Source organism: Pseudochaenichthys georgianus, unplaced genomic scaffold (assembly GCF_902827115.2).
Source record: "Pseudochaenichthys georgianus unplaced genomic scaffold, fPseGeo1.2 scaffold_507_arrow_ctg1, whole genome shotgun sequence".
Lineage (NCBI taxonomy): Eukaryota > Metazoa > Chordata > Actinopteri > Perciformes > Channichthyidae > Pseudochaenichthys > Pseudochaenichthys georgianus.
The window spans coordinates 150,278-173,246 of record NW_027263068.1 but is presented as its reverse complement, the minus strand read 5'-3'; the positions used below and the strand labels follow the sequence as shown (position 1 = coordinate 173,246).

Sequence of the window (22,969 nt, the reverse complement as noted above, 5' to 3'; positions counted from 1 at the left end):
GTCACGTTTCTTTTGGTATATTTATTTCCAAGTTATCCTTCTCTGCAGTGCAATGCAGCGGTCAAAAAACCGTGTGGCTTCACAACCAAACTAGAACACAGAGTATCATCAGCAGGACTCTTTTAACCAGCTGAGGCAATCACAGCACCAATCAGCCGCTCCGCCCAGCCGAGGCTGCGGATCATGATCACCTGACACCAATCAATTATACTCCATTACATACATTAAATGATTAAATAATACAAATAATAAATCAACGTTTTGGCTCCTACAATGAGTACAGCATATGTAGCACACAAATGCATGTTTTAGCATGTATATTTAGACATGTTATACATATTGTGGAATGAGCCATTTAAAAAATACCCCCCAAAAAACCACTCGGAGACATTTTAGCCGTCAAAAGTAAGTCTTAATATTCACATTTATTCATGTTGAAACTGGCAGACAGACATCGAGGAGACGGCATCAGGAATGTGTTTCAGCAGCAAGACGTTTTGATAAGAAGAATTGTGGCAGAAAGTTGTGCTTCTTTATTATTGTTAAGTTATTTTACATTCAGACGGAGCTCGGTGCATGACGACGGGTATAAACCCCCCCCCCATGTTGATAAGAAAATGTCTGATTAAAAAACTCAAAGTGTATCTGTTTCCGTGAGACAGCAGACAGAGACGAAGCTGAGAGAGAAGTCGAGCTTTGACCTCTGATCGCCTTCCAGCTTAAAAGGCTGTAAATAAAAACAAGTAAACAAACTCATTTCATTCGCTGGAAATCAGCACTTCCTGTTCCCCGGGCTGGACGTTTTTTTTAGGTGTTTTTGGTTGTTATCCTGAAATAAGGTCTGTGGTTATCACAAGATTTTATTCTACGACATTAAAACACGTCAGTTAATCCCCACTGGTGGATTTAGGTTGCTAACAAGTGTCTAAATGAGACGACTAAACATCATCACGCCCAACATTAGCCACCTTTAGCTTAGCGGTGGAGACGTGAAGTCATGTGACCGGGCTGTCATAAAGTGGTGCTAATATGTGGAGATTATCCTGCTGAACTAAACAAGATTATTTTCAGCAATAATCCCAAATAACATGGAGAAATCCCATGGACCCTGAAGGCAACATCTCCCTGGTTCCAGCACAGACTCCCTGCACCTCTCTTTATAGATTACATTCAGCAGGGGTTTGTGCAATAAGAGAGGTTTTACTCGTCGTCCTCCCCGAGCGAGACGGAGACCAGATTTCATCCTGAGAGTCCGAGTCGTCCAATTGGAAACCGGATTTCCCGGCGTCTCCGTTGATGTGCGTCAGCGGGACGTACGAGTAGTCGAGGCCATCAGGTTCCCGTTGGCAGGCGGCGCCGCGACACGCCCGGAGCAGGTGGAGCAGCAGGCTGAGGGAGAGCAGGGCGGCGAGGGAGCAGCTGAGCAGCACCCAGGCGCGCCTGAGGAGGGGCGCAGAGAGGACATCAAGTCAGTTATTCACAAAGAAACACTACGACGACCATCACCAGACAGAATGGAGATGTAGTCACTTACGTGAGACAGCTGAAAGAGACATTTACAAAGGAAGCTCAGAGAGAAATAGAGCTTTGACCTCTGTAAGGCTGTAAACAAAAACAAGTAACCAAACTCATTTCAGGAGGAAAACAAGAGGTGCAGGAATGAACCCTGGAAAGAGTCAGCATTTCAGCACTTCCTGTTTCCCGGTCTGGACGTCTTTTAAGTGTTTTTGGTTGTTATCCTGAAATGAGGACTGGTTAACACAAGATGAAGAGATTTTTGTTCTACGACATTAAACACCCCACTGGTGAATTTAAAAACAGAGGTTGCTAAGAAGTGTCTAAATGAGACGACTAAACGTCATCACGCCCAACGTTAGCCACCTTTAGCTTAGCGGTGGTGACGTGAAGTCATGTGACCGTGCTGTAGTTCCTTTATAGCCCAACGTTAGCCTCCTTTAGCTTAGCGGTGGTGACGTGAAGTCATGTGACCGTGCTGTAGTTCCTTTATAGCCCAACATTAGCCTCCTTTAGCTTAGCGGTGGTGACGTGAAGTCATGTGACCGTGCTGTAGTTCCTTTATAGCCCAACATTAGCCTCCTTTAGCTTAGCGGTGGTGACGTGAAGTCATGTGACCGTGCTGTAGTTCCTTTATAGCCCAACATTAGCCTCCTTTAGCTTAGCGGTGGTGACATGAAGTCATGTGACCGTGCTGTAGTTCCTTTATAGCCCAACATTAGCCACCTTTAGCTTAGCGGTGGTGACGTGAAGTCATGTGACCGTGCTGTAGTTCCTTTATAGCCCAACATTAGCCTCCTTTAGCTTAGCGGTGGTGACTTGAAGTCATGTGACCGTGCTGTAGTTCCTATATAGCCCAACATTAGCCTCCTTTAGCTTAGCGGTGGTGATGGGAAGTCATGTGACCGTGCAGTAGTTCCTTTATAGCCCAACATTAGCCTCCTTTAGCTTAGCGGTGGTGACGGGAAGTCATGTGACCGTGCTGTAGTTCCTTTATAGCCCAACATTAGCCTCCTTTAGCTTAGCGGTGGTGACGTGAAGTCATGTGACCGTGCTGTAGTTCCTTTATAGTCCAACATTAGCCACCTTTAGCTTAGCGGTGGTGACGGGAAGTCATGTGACCGTGCTGTAGTTCCTTCATAGCCCAACGTTAGCCTCCTTTAGCTTAGCGGTGGTGACGTGAAGTCATGTGACCGTGCTGTAGTTCCTTTATAGCCCAACATTAGCCTCCTTTAGCTTAGCGGTGGTGACGGGAAGTCATGTGACCGTGCTGTAGTTCCTTTATAGCCCAACATTAGCCTCCTTTAGCTTAGCGGTGGTGACGTGAAGTCATGTGACCGTGCTGTAGTTCCTTTATAGTCCAACATTAGCCTCCTTTAGCTTAGCGGTGGTGACGTGAAGTCATGTGACCGTGCTGTAGTTCCTTTATAGCCCAACATTAGCCTCCTTTAGCTTAGCGGTGGTGACGTGAAGTCATGTGACCGTGCTGTAGTTCCTTTATAGCCCAACATTAGCCACCTTTAGCTTAGCGGTGGAGACGTGAAGTCATGTGACCGTGCTGTAGTTCCTTTATAGTCCAACATTAGCCTCCTTTAGCTTAGCGGTGGTGACGTGAAGTCATGTGACCGTGCTGTAGTTCCTTTATAGCCCAACATTAGCCTCCTTTAGCTTAGCGGTGGTGACGTGAAGTCATGTGACCGTGCTGTAGTTCCTTTATAGCCCAACATTAGCCACCTTTAGCTTAGCGGTGGTGACGTGAAGTCATGTGACCGTGCTGTAGTTCCTTTATAGTCCAACATTAGCCTCCTTTAGCTTAGCGGTGGTGACGTGAAGTCATGTGACCGTGCTGTAGTTCCTTTATAGCCCAACATTAGCCTCCTTTAGCTTAGCGGTGGTGACGTGAAGTCATGTGACCGTACTGTAGTTCCTTTATAGCCCAACATTAGCTACCTTTAGCTTAGCGGTGGTGACGTGAAGTCATGTGACCGTGCTGTAGTTCCTTTATAGCCCAACATTAGCCATCTTTAGCTTAGCGGTGGTGACGTGAAGTCATGTGACCTCTCTGCCAGCTCATAGAGTCCTGTTGTGAACCCTGAAATGTCGAGTACCCCAAAAGTCTTAATTTAGAAATGTACAGTAGGGTCTCCAGAACATGCCGGATGCTAACCGGCATGTGTTGGGACATTTGAACAATTAGCACACGTTGGAGTAATACGTGGTTTGGAGGTTATTAAGGTCAATTTCTGACATTTTCAGGGTCCAAAATGACAGTTTTCACCAGAAAGTGGCCATATTTGTACTCCTGGTGGTCATGTGACTTCGCAGGGTCATGTGACATTGCAGGGTCATGTGACTTGACCTTTGACACTCACCCTGTGAGACGAGGATGCTCTCTGTGTTCTTCTTCCTCTCGTCTCCATAATGTAAACATCTGATTGGCTAAGCAACGTCCAGCTGTGGAGAGGAGAAACGAGAGGAGAGTACACACACACACACACACACACACACACACACACACACACACACACACACACACAAAATCATTTTTATATTATTGTTGTGTTTTCAAATGCTCAGTTTCTCTCGAGTTTCAGTTGCTCCTCCAGCTGTTGCCAAGCTGATGATGAGTATGTGCGTGTGTAAGGGTGTGTGTAAGGGTGATGAGTATGTGTGTGTGTGTGTAAGGGTGTGTGTGTGTGTGTGTGTGTGTGTGTGTGTGTGTGTGTGTGTGTGTGTCAGCCATCGTCAGGATGTAAACATGCGGAGAGGAATGTGGGTCGGGCTGTGGGTACGATTACTAAAATTGGCACAAACTGCTTTGGGATTACTCTTAAAGACTTTTAGCTACTCTTCAAGATGGCGGCAATTATCAAGACGGCTTGGAGAGGTCCGTTTTTGTTGCCATAAAATGACGTTCACCTGCCCTACCTGGAGGCGGCGTTATGATTAATCAGCAAGATCAATACGCCCACAGATTTCTGTCTACCGCCGGGCCTGTTTCTAAATCACCTCGGTGTCGAATCACACGTTTCTGACCGAGTTCAATTAATCAGAAGCTTCTTTTTACCACGTCCGAATCTAAATGATCTGCCGGCTGGGAACGAGTGCAGTCGTCCCGCCGACATCAACTCTCCGCGCAGCCCTCCACTTTAAAATACAATAGACTGCAGTTTGCCGTGTACTCATTGTCCCAAGAGTTTTGTTTCGTAGCTTTTAAGGTTATTTGCATAGTTGCATTCGGTGTGAATACTTGTCTTTAGCATCGTTTTTTAATGCTAAATTGTTTCTTAAAAAGACTTATTTATTAATACACATTTTTTTGTTTTATTACCTACTTTGCAACTTATCTTTTTAGATTGCTCGCACCACCAGATACCAGAGCAAATTCCTTGTATGTCTACGTACCCGGCAATACACTTGATTCTGGTCCCGGTGCTCAGAGCCGACACAGAAGACTAGTATTAGTGTGGCTTCGAGTCCCAAATGCTTTCTAACAACTTTTTGTGTTTAAGATGACACAAAAAAGCTCTGAAGAAGTTTCTACGCGGTACATTTTACTTCCCCATTGTCAAAAACATAAACATTTATCACATTCAAAGCACAGAAATGTATCTAGTGGTTTGAACTCACTGTTTTTATCGACTGGAAATTATGGACAAAATTTAGAAAAAGGTAACAATTTAGAAAATTCCAACAGGATTTTTTAACAAACAAATCCCCCAGAGGGAAGACCATGGACATTTCGGTGCTTGCTTCAGCTTTTGAAAGGTGTTACAGTGTCTGCGGCACTACCTGCCTCTCCATGCTGTGAGGGTGGAAGTGTGTGTACCTGTGTGTAAGGTGTAGTTGGTCTCTGCTCTCAGTGTGGCGTTGCAGCTTCCTGTCTGCGGGTCGCATGGACACTGATGGTCACACACACACTCCTGAAGACAGGCCGGGCCGAAGAACCCCAGCGCACACACTGACACACACACACACACACACACACACACACACACACACACACGTTAAGCATGAGAAAAGTTACGTGGAACTGAATACAAAAACTTCAAGATTCAAGAAGATAAATTATTATATTTCGGAGTCTGAGGAGAGAAAGTATTTTTACCGTTTTCACAGGTTTGTCCGTGGAAGCCGGCGGGGCATGAGCAGCGTCCGTGGACCGGATCACAGGAAGCGCCGTTAACACAGGCGCAGGTTTGATTGCAGCCGTCACCGTAGAAACCGGGGAGGCACTCTTTAAACAAAGAGGAGAAGAAAAAAAACTCAATACAGCGATGCAGGGATGTCGTATTTCTGTGTTGGACCCTGAAGGCAGCATCTCCCTGTTTCAATGGGATTTCTTCATGTGATTTTGGATTATTGCAGAAAATAATGTACACAATCTACAAAATACTTACACAGGATAATCTCCACAATTAAAAGCTAATGTTGGGCTATAAAGGAACTACAGCACGGTCACATGACTTCACGTCACCACCGCTAAGCTAAAGGAGGCTAATGTTGGGCTATAAAGGAACTACAGCACGGTCACATGACTTCACGTCACCACCGCTAAGCTAAAGGTGGCTAATGTTGGGCTATAAAGGAACTACAGCACGGTCACATGACTTCACGTCTCCACCGCTAAGCTAAAGGAGGCTAATGTTGGGCTATAAAGGAACTACAGCATGGTCACATGACTTCACGTCACCACCGCTAAGCTAAAGGTGGCTAATGTTGGGCTATAAAGGAACTACAGCACGGTCACATGACTTCACGTCACCACCGCTAAGCTAAAGGAGGCTAATGTTGGGCTATAAAGGAACTACAGCACGGTCACATGACTTCACGTCACCACCGCTAAGCTAAAGGAGGCTAATGTTGGGCTATAAAGGAACTACAGCACGGTCACATGACTTCACGTCACCACCGCTAAGCTAAAGGTGGCTAATGTTGGGCTATAAAGGAACTACAGCACGGTCACATGACTTCACGTCACCACCGCTAAGCTAAAGGAGGCTAATGTTGGGCTATAAAGGAACTACAGCACGGTCACATGACTTCCCGTCACCACCGCTAAGCTAAAGGTGGCTAATGTTGGGCTATAAAGGAAATACAGCACGGTCACATGACTTCACGTCACCACCGCTAAGCTAAAGGAGGCTAATGTTGGGCTATAAAGGAACTACAGCACGGTCACATGACTTCACGTCACCACCGCTAAGCTAAAGGCGGCTAATGTTGGGCTATAAAGGAACTACAGCACGGTCACATGACTTCACGTCACCACCGCTAAGCTAAAGGTGGCTAATGTTGGGCTATAAAGGAACTACAGCACGGTCACATGACTTCACGTCACCACCGCTAAGCTAAAGGTGGCTAATGTTGGGCTATAAAGGAAATACAGCACGGTCACATGACTTCACGTCTCCACCGCTAAGCTAAAGGCGGCTAATGTTGGGCTATAAAGGAACTACAGCACGGTCACATGACTTCATGTCACCACCGCTAAGCTAAAGGAGGCTAATGTTGTGCGTGATGATGTTTCGTCGACTCATTTAGACACTTGTTAGCAACCGCCGTTTTTAAATCCACCAGTGGGGTATTTACTGACATATTTTATGCCGTGAAATAAAAACCTCTTCAACTTGTGTGTGTGTGTGTGTGTGTCTCACTACCTTGGCTGCAGTTGTCTCCTCTCCATCCGGCATCACAGACACAACCATCTGAAAATAAGATCATATTTAGATTTATTATTACAGTATTTAATTTGACATTGTATTTCTTACTCGGCATTACAGCGCAGATGACGGGCACGTGTCACACATCCACTGCGTGCACAATATCCCTTTCTTATTCTGTTGAATTGTTGGAGGAGCCTTTTAATAACTAATTTATTTTTGATGGTGGATGTGGATGTGGTGGACTATCTTTTTGATAGTCGAAAAAGAATAATATATATTGTAGTAATAATGATATCATCTATTTATAATTGTACATTTATATTGTATGTAGACATTCATTTAGTTTTTGGGAGAAGGGGTGAGATTAAATAAGTGTAAACTTCTTCCCTCCCCTTTTCTGATGGTGTGTGTGTGTGTGTGTCTTACTGGCGGTGCAGACCCCGTGTCCGCTGCAGTCTGCAGGCTGGCAGCGCCGCCGGTGAACACACAGCACGGTGGAGACGTGACGAGCACAGCGCCACCTGCTGTCCGGCTTACTGAGGGGGGGACAAAAAAGTGATTCTCTGAGATAAAAGTGTGCTCATGCATTTATAGACATATCCTGTGATGTGCAGCTTCGTATCTGTGCCGTGTGTCTCGACTGGGACATGTCTGTGCCGTGTGTCTCGACTGGGACATGTCTGTGCAGTGTGTCTCGACTGGGACATGTCTGTGCCGTGTGTCTCGACTGGGACATGTCTGTGCCGTGTGTCTCGACTGGGACATGTCTGTGCCGTGTGTCTCGACTGGGACATGTCTGTGCAGTGTGTCTCGACTGGGACATGTCTGTGCCGTGTGTCTCGACTGGGACATGTCTGTGCAGTGTGTCTCGACTGGGACATGTCTGTGCCGTGTGTCTCGACTGGGACATGTCTGTGCCGTGTGTCTCGACTGGGACATGTCTGTGCCGTGTGTCTCGACTGGGACATGTCTGTGCCGTGTGTCTCGACTGGGACATGTCTGTGCAGTGTGTCTCGACTGGGACATGTCTGTGCCGTGTGTCTCGACTGGGACATGTCTGTGCCGTGTGTCTCGACTGGGACATGTCTGTGCAGTGTGTCTCGACTGGGACATGTCTGTGCCGTGTGTCTCGACTGGGACATGTCTGTGCCGTGTGTCTCGACTGGGACATGTCTGTGCAGTGTGTCTCGACTGGGACATGTCTGTGCAGTGTGTCTCGACTGGGACATGTCTGGGCAGTGTGTCTCGACTGGGACATGTCTGGGCTTTAACCTGTCCAACCCCGAGCCTGCTTTTCAGGTTTCAGGCTCGAAAATGACATTCCCAGAACAAATGACCATATCTTCCCTTCTGAAAGGGTTAGATGAATAATCTTTTTTCTCAAAGTAATGATAAACCTGTGAGTTGGATGTAGAAAAGTCAGATTCAATATAGATGTTTTTTATTTTAAAGAAAATTCAGATTGAACATGGTAAAAAACTGTAAATTATAGTGACCGTCTAAAAACTATTTTGTACTTATAGTGAAAACTAACCTTGGATGATGGGAAGGTAGACTAAAAGCTTTAGGAATCCAAAGTACAACATATAATAAGTACCTGTATCAAGATTGATGCAAAACAAGTGATATTTGACCTTTTTAGAGAGATTTAGCAAAAGAAACCTCTTCTGGGGCCATTTGGGTGCATTTCCATATCTCTGGCCCCTTGCTGGATTTTGACATGTGACATCTCTCTCTGACCGGCAGAGCCAATGGAATCGAGGGGAACTCCCACATAGTCCTTATTTGGTAATGTGTGTGTGTGAGACTGCCGCATAGCCTAGACCGGAAGCAGCAGCCACTCTGGTGGCTACCATTAGCAGCTAACATTTGCTCTCCGATTTTTACATACAAATGGAATTATGGATCATAAATTAAATCTTTTTATACAGAGACGTTAAAAACCTATGGATTAACCGATTCAGCCGCGTCTTTTCTCGTTTTAATGCCATTGAACACACATTTTGATCAGATCGACAGCTACGGTGAGACGATCTCCCTAGAAGCTCCGTAAAGGTCATAGACTGTATATATAAAGGTAAAGGTACGTGTTGTGATGTGTGTTTGCTTCCCCTGTCGCGAGTCCGGATCACTCAGTGATGATACTATATACCTAAATAATCTGTGGAGCCTCAGCTTTAATCGGATATCTTGTATGTGCAGCTACGATGAGTAATAAGGGTACTTTTATCTTGAGTTCTGTGCCAAAGTCCGTTAGCATTTTTCGCTCATGGGTCATTTAGATGCTTCTTATGAGACTTGTGTTTTGTTTTGGTAAACATGGTTTGTATCGGCAGTTAGCTGAGATTGTTCCCGTTAATCTGGTATAACACATTAATAGGTTCTTAAATATTAAGATCCCCTGAGACACAGTGTCGTGGGGTTTAACAGGTTAATGTTCAAAAGCTCTTTAGTTCCTCCCTAGCCCCGACAGGCCATTGGAGTCAGCAAAAGGCGCCTCCGATGGCCTCTTTAATGTCTCTTCCAACCTGCTACATGGAGAGGCGTTAGAGAGTAAGAACCCCATGTTCCCGATGTATTTGTTCGTGTATTCAAAGTCCTTCGAATGCACGAAGGTGTCTCACCAGTGATCGGAGGGGTAGCTTGCCAACGAGCCGTTGATCACGAAGGTGGAGGAGCCGCCTCCGTCCAGATTGATGGCGTTAACGACTCCGTAGCTCCTCAGAGACGCGGCCATCTCCCACAGATTCATTCTTTCACCGGAAACAAGTAAGAAGACAAACATTAGAGGAATGGGGATTACAGTTGAAAGCAATGCGATTTGTTTTCCTCACCCCCTGACTCCCGTCTGCCCGTCGATGTGGAACAGGACCAGCCTCCCCTCGGCGTCGTGGCCCACCGCCGTCCGGCCCGACACCACGTCCACAAAAGTGCGAAACTTCCCTGCGAAAGCATCACGAGTCACCGGCTGAGAAACTGCAGAGGCTGACGTTTCGATATATTCCACTGATTTATAGCACGATGTATGGAGATGTCCTTCATGATATTTACATCATTGACATATTGAGGAAAAGTACTCAGATCTGGTACTTGAGTGAAAGTAGAAGTACTCAGATCTTGTACTTAGTAAAAGTAGAAGTACTCAGATCTTGTTCTTGAGTAAAAGTAGGAGTACTCAGATCTTCTACTTAGTAAAAGTATAAGTACTCAGATCTTCTACTTGAGTAAAAGTAGAAGTACTCAGATCTTCGACTTGAGTAAAAGTAGAAGTACTCAGATCCTGTACTTGAGGAAAAGTAGAAGTACTCAGATCTTGTACTTAGTAAAAGTAGAAGTACTCGGATCTTCTACTTGAGTAAAAGTAGAAGTACTCAGATCTTGTACTTGAGTAAAAGTAGAAGTACTCAGATATTGTGCTTGAGTAAAAGTAGAAGTACTCAGATCTTGTACTTGAGTAAAAGTAGAAGTACTCAGATCTTGTTCTTGAGTAAAAGTAGAAGTACTCAGGTATTGTACTTGAGTGAAAGTAGAAGTACTCAGTTCTTGTACTTAGTAAAAGTAGAAGTACTCAGATCTTGTACTTAGTAAAAGTAGAAGTACTCAGATCTTGTACTTGAGTGAAAGTAGAAGTACTCAGATCTTGTACTTGGTAAAAGTAGAAGTACTCAGATCTTCTACTTGAGTAAAAGTAGAAGTACTCAGATCTTCTACTTGAGTAAAAGTAGAAGTACTCAGATCTTGTACTTGGTAAAAGTAGAAGTACTCAGATCTTGTACTTAGTAAAAGTAGAAGTACTCAGATCTTGTTCTTGAGTAAAAGTAGAAGTACTCAGATCTTGTACTTAGTAAAAGTAGAAGTACTCAGATCTTGTACTTGAGTAAAAGTACTCAGATCTTGTACTTGAGTAAAAGTAGAAGTACTCAGATCTTGTACTTAGTAAAAGTAGAAGTACTCAGATATTGTGCTTGAGTAAAAGTACTCAGATCTTGTACTTGAGTAAAAGTAGAAGTACTCAGATCTTGTTCTTGAGTAAAAGTAGAAGTACTCAGGTATTGTACTTGAGTAATAGTAGAAGTACTCAGATCTTGTACTTGAGTAAAAGTAGAAGTACTCAGATCTTGTACTTGAGTAAAAGTAGAAGTACTCAGATCTTGTACTTGAGTGAAAGTAGAAGTACTCAGTTCTTGTACTTAGTAAAAGTAGAAGTACTCAGATCTTGTACTTAGTAAAAGTAGAACTACTCAGATCTTGTACTTGAGTGAAAGTAGAAGTACTCAGTTATTGTACTTGAGTAAAAGTAGAAGTACTCAGATCTTGTACTTGGTAAAAGTAGAAGTACTCAGATCTTCTACTTGAGTAAAAGTAGAAGTACTCAGATCTTCTACTTGAGTAAAAGTAGAAGTACTCAGATCTTGTACTTGGTAAAAGTAGAAGTACTCAGATCTTCTACTTGAGTAAAAGTAGAAGTACTCAGATCTTGTACTTGGTAAAAGTAGAAGTACTCAGATCTTGTACTCGAGTAAAAGTAGAAGTACTCAGATCTTGAGTAAAAGTAGAAGTACTCAGATCTTGTTCTTGAGTAAAAGTAGAAGTACTCAGATCTTCTACTTAGTAAAAGTAGAAGTACTCAGATCTTCTACTTGAGTAAAAGTAGAAGTACTCAGATCTTGTATTTGAGTAAAAGTAGAAGTACTCAGATCTTGTTCTTGAGTAAAAGTAGAAGTACTCAGATCTTGTACTTGAATAAAAGTAGAAGTACTCAGATCTTGTACTTGAGTAAAAGTAGAAGTACTCAGATCTTGTACTTAGTAAAAGTAGAAGTACTCAGATCTTGTACTTGGTAAAAGTAGAAGTACTCAGATCTTGTTCTTGAGTAAAAGTAGAAGTACTCAGATCTTCTACTTAGTAAAAGTAGAAGTACTCAGATCTTCTACTTGAGTAAAAGTAGAAGTACTCAGATCTTGTATTTGAGTAAAAGTAGAAGTACTCAGATCTTGTTCTTGAGTAAAAGTAGAAGTACTCAGATCTTGTACTTGAGTAAAAGTAGAAGTACTCAGATCTTCTACTTAGTAAAAGTAGAAGTACTCAGATCTTCTACTTAGTAAAAGTAGAAGTACTCAGATCTTCTACTTGAGTAAAAGTAGAAGTACTCAGATCTTGTATTTGAGTAAAAGTAGAAGTACTCAGATCTTGTTCTTGAGTAAAAGTAGAAGTACTCAGATCTTGTACTTGAGTAAAAGTAGAAGTACTCAGATCTTGTACTTGAGTAAAAGTAGAAGTACTCAGATCTTGTACTTAGTAAAAGTAGAAGTACTCAGATCTTGTACTTGAGTAAAAGTAGAAGTACTCAGATCTTGTACTTGAGTAAAAGTAGAAGTACTCAGATCTTGTTCTTGAGTAAAAGTAGAAGTACTCAGATCTTGTACTTGAGTAAAACTAGAAGTACTCAGATCTTGTACTTAGTAAAAGTAGAAGTACCAGAGTGTAGGAATACTCTGTTTCAGTAAAAGTCCTGCATTCAAAATGTTCCTCAAGTGAAAGTAGAAAAGTATTCTCATCTAAATATAGTGAAAGACAGTGAAAGTAGTCGTTGTGCAGATTGGTCCATTTCAGAATAATATATATGATATGTTTTATAATGATTGATCATGAAAGTGTTCTCAAAGCTGGTGAAGGTGCAGCTAGTCTGAAGTACTTTGTAGACTGCAGGGTAGCTGGTGAAGGAGCAGCTAGTCTGAAGTACTTTGTAGACTGCAGGGTAGCTGGTGAAGGTGCAGCTAGTCTGAAGTACTTTGTAGACTGCAGGGTAGCTGGTGAAGGTGCAGCTAGTCTGAAGTACTTTGTAGACTGCAGGGTAGCTGGTGAAGGTGCAGCTAGTCTGAAGTACTTTGTAGACGGCAGGGTAGCTGGTGAAGGTGCAGCTAGTCTGAAGTACTTTGTAGACTGCAGGGTAGCTGGTGAAGGAGCAGCAAGTCTGAAGTACTTTGTAGACTGCAGGGTAGCTGGTGAAGTGCAGCTAGTCTGAAGTACTTTGTAGACTGCAGGGTAGCTGGTGAAGGAGCAGCTAGTCTGAAGTACTTTGTAGACTGCAGGGTAGCTGGTGGAGGTGCAGCTAGTCTGAAGTACTTTGTAGACTGCAGGGTAGCTGGTGAAGGTGCAGCTAGTCTGAAGTACTTTGTAGACTGCAGGGTAGCTGGTGGAGGTGCAGCTAGTCTGAAGTACTTTGTAGACTGCAGGGTAGCTGGTGAAGGTGCAGCTAGTCTGAAGTACTTTGTAGACTGCAGGGTAGCTGGTGGAGGTGCAGCTAGTCTGAAGTACTTTGTAGACTGCAGGGTAGCTGGTGGAGGTGCAGCTAGTCTGAAGTACTTTGTAGACTGCAGGGTAGCTGGTGGATTTACTCCAGGTGGAACTAAAGTCTGATTCAACACTTGGTTAGATTTCACATCATTCATCCACATCTGAGAAGTAACTAAAGGGATTAAATACATGCAGTGGAGTAGAAGTACACCATGTACCTCTGAACTGTAGTGAGTAGAAGTACACCATGTACCTCTGAACTGTAGTGAGTAGAAGTACACCATGTAGCTCTGAACTGTAGTGAGTAGAAGTACACCATGTACCTCTGAACTAGTGGAGGAGAAGTACACAGCAGCAACACATTGAAACACACGTACCGGTCTCCTGCGTCTCGTCGCACTCGGCCTCCAGACTCTGGTTGATGTAAACCTCTCCGTTCCTCAGCAGCCACACCACGCCGCTGACCAGCTGCTCAAACGGGTTGGACCGGTCCAGAACCTCCTCCTGAGACAGATACCTGGAGGGAGGCATCAGGACGTCACCTCTCCAGACCGCTTACCACCACTTTATGTTTTATTGAAGCTTCAGTAAGGGACACCTTCTTTTCCTCTGGCTATAAGCCAGAGGAAAAGAAGGTGTCCCTTACTGAAGCTTCTTGAAAGTAAAGAGCTGCTCGGACAGAGTGCCTTTAAGTTCGTCTTTAAATGCATTTTATCTTTTTAATTGATTGATAAAATGATTGTTATTATTTAATTTGTTCACCTGGTGTCTTTCTTTGTTGCTACTTGGTTGCGTATTAGTAAGTGTTATAAAGCATGGATCGCATTTGTACAAGTCTTATTCACTCATTGTTAATATCTGTATTTGTGGAGGTTATTGTTTCTTAAAAAACAATGCAACTTTAAAATAATCAGTGGTTCCCAAAAACCCTGTTTTACTTCAATCCGTTCGAAGCGTCTCTGATTCTGAAGCACCTGAAACCCAGTGCTGTTGGTTTAGTTGTGAAACTCTGCCCCCCCGTGACCTCCGCTCGGGCCTCGCCTCGCCCAAACCACAGCTGCGTGTTTATCAACATGTCGTGTTCCTTAAAGAGGCGCATTCAGGACGCAAGGGTTGTGTCGGTCCCACGCACGGTCATGAATCTGAGGCCACAGGCTCCTCCGCAGGGCAGCACAATGAAACACATACAATAGTGCAAGTAAATACAAATAGAATAAATAGAAACAGTGCAGAATAGTCTAAATACAAGTAATTGGAATATTGATGTTGAGTGTTATGGATGTTCGCAAAGGAGCACCTGGAGAGGTTGCTTGGTGCGCATCCTTACAATGAAATAAACCGGACCTTTTGAGGGTACTTGACTTTATGAAGGGGGGGGGGGGGCGCTAGTGAGCACGCCCATGAACTGTTCGCCCGTAAGGTGCGGCGCGCATATGCGGACCTTCCACGCGATAGCGAGGGGTAGAGCAGGGATCGCAGAATTTTTTTTATTTTATATATATACTCTCTCTCTCTCTCTCTCTCTCTCTCTCTCTCTCTCTCTCTCTCTCTCTCGCTCTCTCGCTCTCTCTCTCTCTCTCTCTCATCTCTCTCTCTCTCTCTCTCTCTCTCTCTCTCTCTCTCTCTCTCTCGTCTCTCTCTCTCTCTCTCTCTCTCTCTCTCTCGCTTCTCTCTCTCTCTCTCTCGGGGGGTCTTCTTCGCTGCTCTTGGTGTATTTTGTGGCGGAAGTACAGCGCCACTTACAGGCCCGGCATATGTACTCCAGCGGGTCGAGCGGTCTCGTGTGGACGGAAGACTTTTTTGATATCGACTTCGGTTCGTTTTCGTCTCCGTGTGGACGGGGCCTTGCACTCCAAGCTGTGTGTTCGGATAGCATTGACAGAAATCTGATTTATTTATTTCCACGAAGGAAAACAAAGGATCTCTTTTAGCGCGAGGTGTAAATAAAGCTCTGCCTCACACGTTGTGGATGAAGCAATGTGAGATGAGAGCTTTGACCCCGGGTGTTTTCGTGTGTCTGAGGGATATAGCGGTGTTTCAGCCTCGTGGTGTTGCATCACGTCGGAGCTGCAGAGATCGCTGACCTCAGGCCCCGAACAAACAGGTTCAATTGACTCTTTAAAGACAAAGTGTGTTCGTGTGTTGACCCGACGGGCACATCATAAATATCCAGCTCTATCTTCGGAGAGGATTCATGGAAAAATGTTGGGTCAGTATTTAAAAGAAGCAGGTAAATAGAAGCTGTTACGAGAACGCCACAAATAACACGGGTACTCTTTGAGTCTGTTGGCTCTGAACCTTGTTATTGATGAATCGAACTGGCTCCGCTGACATCATCCATGCCAGATGTTATGTGTGCTTTTTTTATCTATTCGTGTAATATTATATTTTATTATAATGTTATGTTCATTGTGAAGCACTTTGGCAAACCCTCTGTTTTTAAACTGTGCTATATAAATAAAGTGGATTGGATTAGTCTGTACCTGCTTGAACACCTGAACTGTCCTACGGGGCAATAAAGATCCATCTTATCTTAAGTATGCATCAGGGGTCGTGACTGGTGTGAGAGTCTGACGGGGGACGCCAGGGTGCAGCAGCTGTGGCTACAAGACAGTAGTCGCTGGCGGAGCCGAGCGGCGTGGGGACATGCTGAAGAGGAGGCATTAGCCACGGCACATCGCATTCATCTTTCCTTATCTCCGGGACGTTTCTCGCAGAGGTTAAGGAATAGTGGTTAGGGAAAGGAATAGTGGTTAGGGAAAGGAATAGTGGTTAGGGAAAGAGGATAGGAGCTGATTTTTGGACAATTCAACTGTAATACGACCGAGGGAACGACCGAGGGAACGACGCTGTAGTAAGTCAATGGGCTGCTTGAGGTGAGTGCTGGTCTTACCCGAACACCAGGGTGCCGTCCCTCCGGATGCCAAACTGAGCGTTCTGCACCCCCCCGCTGTCCCTCGCCATGCGGCCGTCGCTCACCACGTTGCCCAGGCAGGCTCCAGACTCGGTGTTGAAGAAGCCGGCGTTCTGGGCGTACAGACACCCGGCAGCCCCCGCCGTCTCCTCCACAGAGACCCTCTGCGGCCGCTCACAGCCCCCCGGCTGCCCCGGCTCCAACACCGACAGCTGCCTCAGGGGGTCGGGCACCACCGTCATGTGACCTGGAGACACAGGGGCAAAGGAACTAAGTACAAGTACTCAAGTACTGTACTTAAATACAGTGTTGAGGTACTTGTACTTCACTTGACTATTTCAATTTACTTAGTACTTTTCCTCCACTACATGTATTTAATACCTTTAGTTACTTCTCAGATCTGGATGAATGATGTGAAATATAACCAAGTGTTGAATCAGACTTTAGTTCCACCTGGAGTGAATCCACCAGCTACCCTGCAGTCTACAAAGTACTTCAGACTAGCTGCACCTTCACCAGCTACCCTGCAGTCTACAAAGTACTTCAGACTAGCTGCACCTTCACCAGCTACCCTGCAGTCTACAAAGTACTTCAGACTAGCTGCACCTCCACCAGCTACCCTGCAGTCTACAAAGTACTTCAGACTAGCTGCACCTCCACCAGCTACCCTGCAGTCTACAAAGTACTTCAGACTAGCTGCACCTTCACCAGCTACCCTGCAGTCTACAAAGTACTTCAGACTAGCTGCACCTTCACCAGCTACCCTGCAGTCTACAAAGTACTTCAGACTAGCTGCACCTTCACCAGCTACCCTGCAGTCTACAAAGTACTTCAGACTAGCTGCACCTTCACCAGCTACCCTGCAGTCTACAAAGTACTTCAGACTAGCTGCACCTTCACCAGCTACCCTGCAGTCTACAAAGTACTTCAGACTAGCTGCACCTTCACCAGCTACCCTGCAGTCTACAAAGTACTTCAGACTAGCTGCACCTTCACCAGCTACCCTGCAGTCTACAAAGTACTTCAGACTAGCTGCACCTTCACCAGCTACCCTGCAGTCTACAAAGTACTTCAGACTAGCTGCACCTTCACCAGCTACCCTGCAGTCTACAAAGTACTTCAGTCTAGCTGCACCTTCACCAGCTACCCTGCAGTCTACAAAGTACTTCAGACTAGCTGCACCTTCACCAGCTACCCTGCAGTCTACAAAGTACTTCAGACTAGCTGCACCTTCACCAGCTACCCTGCAGTCTACAAAGTACTTCAGACTAGCTGCACCTCCACCAGCTACCCTGCAGTCTACAAAGTACTTCAGACTAGCTGCACCTTCACCAGCTACCCTGCAGTCTACAAAGTACTTCAGACTAGCTGCACCTCCACCAGCTACCCTGCAGTCTACAAAGTACTTCAGACTAGCTGCACCTTCACCAGCTACCCTGCAGTCTACAAAGTACTTCAGACTAGCTGCACCTTCACCAGCTTTGAGAACACTTTCATGATCAATCATTATAAAACATATATATATTATTCTGAAATGGACCGATCTGCACAACGACTACTTTCACTGTCTTTCACTATATTTAGATGAGAATACTTTCTACTTTTACACAATAACACAGAGTATTCCTACACTCTGGTACTTCTACTTTTACTCAAGTACAAGATCTGAGTACTTCTACTTTGACTCAAGAACAAGATCTGAGTACTTCTACTTTTACTCAAGTACAAGATCTGAGTACTTCTACTTTTACTCAAGTACAAGATCTGAGTACTTCTACTTTTACTCAAGTACAAGATCCAAGTACTTCTACTTTTACTCAAGTACAAGATCTGAGTACTTCTACTTTTACTCAAGTACAAGATCCGAGTACTTCTACTTTTACTCAAGTACAAGATCCGAGTACTTCTACTTTTACTCAAGTACAAGATCCGAGTACTTCTACTTTTACTCAAGTACAAGATCTGAGTACTTCTACTTTTACTCAAGTACAAGATCTGAGTACTTCTACTTTTACTCAAGTACAAGATCTGAGTACTTCTACTTTTACTACAAGATCTGAGTACTTCTACTTTTACTCAAGTACAAGGTCTGAGTACTTCTACTTTTACTCAAGTACTAGATCTGAGTACTTCTACTTTTACTCAAGTACAAGATCTGAGTACTTCTACTTTTACTCAAGTACTAGATCTGAATACTTCTACTTTTACTCAAGTACAAGATCTGTGTACTTCTACTTTGACTCAAGTACAATATCTGAGTACTTCTACTTTTACTACAAGATCTGAGTACTTCTACTTTTACTCAAGTACAAGGTCTGAGTACTTCTACTTTTACTCAAGTACAAGATCTGAGTACTTCTACTTTTACTCAAGTACAAGATCTGAGTACTTCTACTTTTACTCAAGTACTAGATCTGAGTACTTCTACTTTTACTCAAGTACAAGATCTGAGTACTTCTACTTTTACTCAAGTACTAGATCTGAATACTTCTACTTTTACTCAAGTACAAGATCTGTGTACTTCTACTTTGACTCAAGTACAAGATCTGAGTACTTCTACTTTTACTCAAGTGCAAGATCTGAATACTTCTACTTGTGTTAAAGTTCTGAGTACTTCTACTTGTGTTAAAGATCTGAGTACTTCTACTTGTATTAAAGATCTGAGTACTTCTACTTGTGTTAAAGTTCTGAGTACTTCTACTTGTGTTAAATATCGTAGTACTTCTACTTGTGTTAAAGATCTGAGTACTTCTACTTGTATTAAAGATCTGAGTACTTCTACTTGTGTTAAAGATCTGAGTACTTCTACTTGTGTTAAAGATCTGAGTACTTCTACTTGTGTTAAAGATGTGAGTACTTCTACTTGTGTTAAAGATGTGAGTACTTATACTTGTGTTAAAGATCTGAGTACTTCTACTTGTGTTAAAGATCTGAGTACTTCTACTTGTGTTAAAGATCTGAGTACTTCTACTTGTGTTAAAGATCGTAGTACTTCTACTTGTGTTAAAGATCTGAGTACTTCTACTTGTATTAAATATCGTAGTACTTCTACTTGTGTTAAAGATCTGAGTACTTCTACTTGTATTAAATATCGTAGTACTTCTACTTGTGTTAAAGATCTGAGTACTTCTACTTGTATTAAATATCGTAGTACTTCTACTTGTGTTAAAGATCTGAGTACTTCTACTTGTGTTAAAGATCTGAGTACTTCTACTTGTGTTAAAGATCTGAGTACTTCTACTTGTGTTACAGATCTGAGTACTTCTACTTGTATTAAAGATCTGAGTACTTCTACTTGTGTTAAAGATCTGAGTACTTCTACTTGTGTTAAGGATTTGAGTACTTCTACTTGTGTTAAAGATCTGAGTACTTCTACTTGTGTTAAAGATCTGAGTACTTCTACTTGTGTTAAAGATCTGAGTACTTCTACTTGTGTTAAAGATCTGAGTACTTCTACTTGTGTTAAAGATCTGAGTACTTCTACTTGTGTTAAAGATCTGAGTACTTCTACTTGTGTTAAAGATCTGAGTACTTCTACTTGTGTTAAAGATCTGAGTACTTCTACTTGTGTTAAAGATCTGAGTACTTCTACTTGTGTTAAAGATCTGAGTACTTCTACTTGTGTTAAAGATCTGAGTACTTCTACTTGTGTTAAAGATCTGAGTACTTCTACTTGTGTTAAAGATCTGAGTACTTCTACTTGTGTTACAGATCTGAGTACTTCTACTTGTATTAAAGATCTGAGTACTTCTACTTGTGTTAAAGATCTGAGTACTTCTACTTGTGTTAAGGATTTGAGTACTTCTACTTGTGTTAAAGATCTGAGTACTTCTACTTGTGTTAAAGATCTGAGTACTTCTACTTGTGTTAAAGATCTGAGTACTTCTACTTGTGTTAAAGATCTGAGTACTTCTACTTGTGTTAAAGATCTGAGTACTTCTACTTGTGTTAAAGATCTGAGTACTTCTACTTGTGTTAAAGATCTGAGTACTTCTACTTGTGTTAAAGATCTGAGTACTTCTACTTGTGTTAAAGATCTGAGTACTTCTACTTGTGTTAAAGATCTGAGTACTTCTACTTGTGTTAAAGATCTGAGTACTTCTACTTGTGTTAAAGATCTGAGTACTTCTACTTGTGTTAAAGATCTGAGTACTTGTGAGTGTTCCTGCTTCACTGACCGTAGACCCATCTGGAGCTTCCCGGCACGTTGGACACGAACACGGTGGCCTCGGGGTCCCCCCCGTGGTGTGGAGGGGTCCGGGTCTCGTGGGCGGTGTTTCCCCCGGTGACGGAGAGACAGTCCCTGACGTGGCGGTGCGAGTGGGAGGGGCCGTGCCCCCGGGCGTACGGCCGCAGGGGGTCATCGTCCGAAAAAACGCTGCGGAGGAAAACGTAAACCAAGTTAGACGCAGAGAAGCGTTATGGGGCTTCCAGCTGGGAGCCCCAAGATGCCGAGGGGTTCTATATTAGAAATGTGGAGCAGGGTCTCCAGATGCTAACCTGCATATGATGGGACATTTGCACAATCAGCATCAGTTGAGTTAATTAGCATCAATGCAGACGACAGTTTGAAAATGGCTTGGCTGATCTACACGGTCTGTCAGTGGTTCCGGGGTTATTGAGGATGCTGAATCCATTTCTGACATTTTTATGAAAGAAAATTGCAGCTTTAACCAGAAAGTGGCCATATTATTATTCTCTTTGTGCTCATTTGATTGATTTTGGGTCGATTTGAAAGTTTAGTTTTAGTTTTGAGTACTTCTACTTTCACTCAAGTACAACATCTGAGTACTTCTTCCACCTTTGAGTACATGGTAAGAACACACCATGAGGGTTAACTCTATTAAAGTAAGATGTGATGCGTTGGAGAAGGTGTGTAAGTATTACTCAACAGCTCCATCTTGTGGGCACATGTTGAACCTGCCCCAACATGAACACAAGCTGTCAGTTTCCTTTCAGATTGAAAACTAAACGTGATGACAGCACTCATTTTGTGACCAACAGTCTGGGGTGAACATTTGATACAGGCTTTTTGAGATTATTAAAACAAAGCTAAAGTTAAACACTGAATGCCATCACTGAAACCGATATAACAACTCTTTTGATTGGGTTATTCAAATGTGTACATTCTATATCTTTATGTTAAGTGAGAGATGGGACTGAAGGCCTTTTTTGATTGTGTCAGCTAACATTTGTGAACTTTGTACTTAAACAGTTATCTAAATACTGGGTGATGTTGCCCAACAGCTGTTGAGTTGTGTTAGTTTTATTTTTGCATACTTGGTACTTTAGCAGGATTATAAATATCTGGATTTACTCCCAAAAAATAATAATTGTAATGAGCTTACCCCACTCTCACTTACAACGAGTTAAAACCATGGTTAAAACTAGTTTTGACCCTGTGTGTTAAAAGAAAACTGGATACACCGTTCATTCCTATGAGAGCTGCTCAGTGGCGCATGAAGCCCAGAGTGGAGCGAACGTAGTACCCAGATGTGGGCCCACTGAGCATGCGCAGTTGAGTTCCACCTCTGATCTCTCGCTCTCTGTCAGTCAGATGAATTGAGAAAGAAAATAACTCTGGATTCAACTTTTTAAGGCATTTAACAACTTGTAAACCCTAATGATTTAAATAAGGTATATACAAGTGTTCGTGCTTGGTGGTTAGTTTAGCTAAAACAAAAATATAGGCTGATTTACAGACGTCTCTTTCCCAATGTAAGTCAATGAGAAAGGTCTTTCTGGGCCAAAATGACGTCACTGCACTGTAGTACCACCGTTTGCCCACTAAGGATATTCCTAACATGGGCTTCAACGGCCGGCGGACTTCCGCTTGTTTTTGACACAAGACTTCTCTCTTTAGGCTAAGAACATTAGCGACTTAAATCGGGACTTACCGGGAGTTTTCGGTCTCCGACTCCCGGACGCAGAGCCACAGCAGCGGCCACAATAACAGATATTTCACCGACACTGCTGCCATATGAGGGGAGAGAACCAGCTGCGAAAGGTCCACTCTCTAGTTCCTACATCCCTCCGCTAGCACTCAGGGAGACAAAATAAGACATCACTTCCGGTTGCTTTACCATATAAAAGCACGACATTGTAAGACGATATTATTATTATTATTATTATTAATCATAAAATGTTAAGGTACCACGTCCCTGTTTTATTTTTAAAGTCATATTATGCGTGTGAAAAATATTAATGTTTTATTCAAACTTTATTTAAAGTTGTTAATTTGACAAATGTGTCTCTTTTTACACAGTATTGCATACTTTTTACTTTAAACCTTGAATCATTGACATAAATTGAATCCTAAAATTCTGTTTACCTTTTATTTTGAACACATTTCAACCGTTTCCGGTATGTTTGACGTTCTGTAGTAACTTCACGTAATGCGGTCACATGACTGACTTTTGTCTCCACGCGGCACAAAGCCAACTGTCACCTGCCTCTCACTTACTACTGTTTCATTACACGGTACATGTAGAATAATAGTAATAACATTAACATACGCAAACATACTTTATAACAAGTAAAAGTCAGGCAATTATTTTTTTGCAGTTTTTGATGTTGT

At 43.1% G+C, this 22,969-nt stretch overlaps 1 protein-coding gene across 1 annotated transcript; it reads right to left on the bottom strand.

Moving 5' to 3' along the window:
- Positions 1-406: 406 nt before the first annotated feature.
- LOC117442935 (N-acetylglucosamine-1-phosphodiester alpha-N-acetylglucosaminidase) lies at positions 407-22,433 on the bottom strand. Its single transcript, XM_034078892.2, has 12 exons — positions 22,290-22,433; positions 20,571-20,770; positions 16,372-16,639; positions 13,856-13,995; positions 10,016-10,124; positions 9,806-9,934; positions 7,608-7,717; positions 7,176-7,223; positions 5,624-5,752; positions 5,345-5,476; positions 3,888-3,969; positions 407-1,440 (listed from the first exon to the last, which is right to left on the bottom strand). The coding sequence occupies exons 1-12, from the start codon at positions 22,370-22,372 to the stop codon at positions 1,158-1,160; spliced, it is 1,713 nt and encodes a 570-aa protein (XP_033934783.1). The 5' UTR covers positions 22,373-22,433; the 3' UTR covers positions 407-1,157.
- Between the last annotated feature and the right edge of the window lie 536 nt (positions 22,434-22,969).

Excerpts from the sequence above, each read along its gene's own strand:
- LOC117442935 (XM_034078892.2), bottom strand. The coding sequence starts at position 22,372 with ATGGCAGCAGTGTCGGTGAAATATCTGTTATTGTGGCCGCTGCTGTGG. Across the intron at positions 13,996-16,371 it reads GACGGCACCCTGGTGTTCGG|GTATCTGTCTCAGGAGGAGG; the intron begins GTAAGACCAGCA and ends GCCTCCCTCCAG. Across the intron at positions 10,125-13,855 it reads CGACGAGACGCAGGAGACCG|GGAAGTTTCGCACTTTTGTG; the intron begins GTACGTGTGTTT and ends ATGCTTTCGCAG.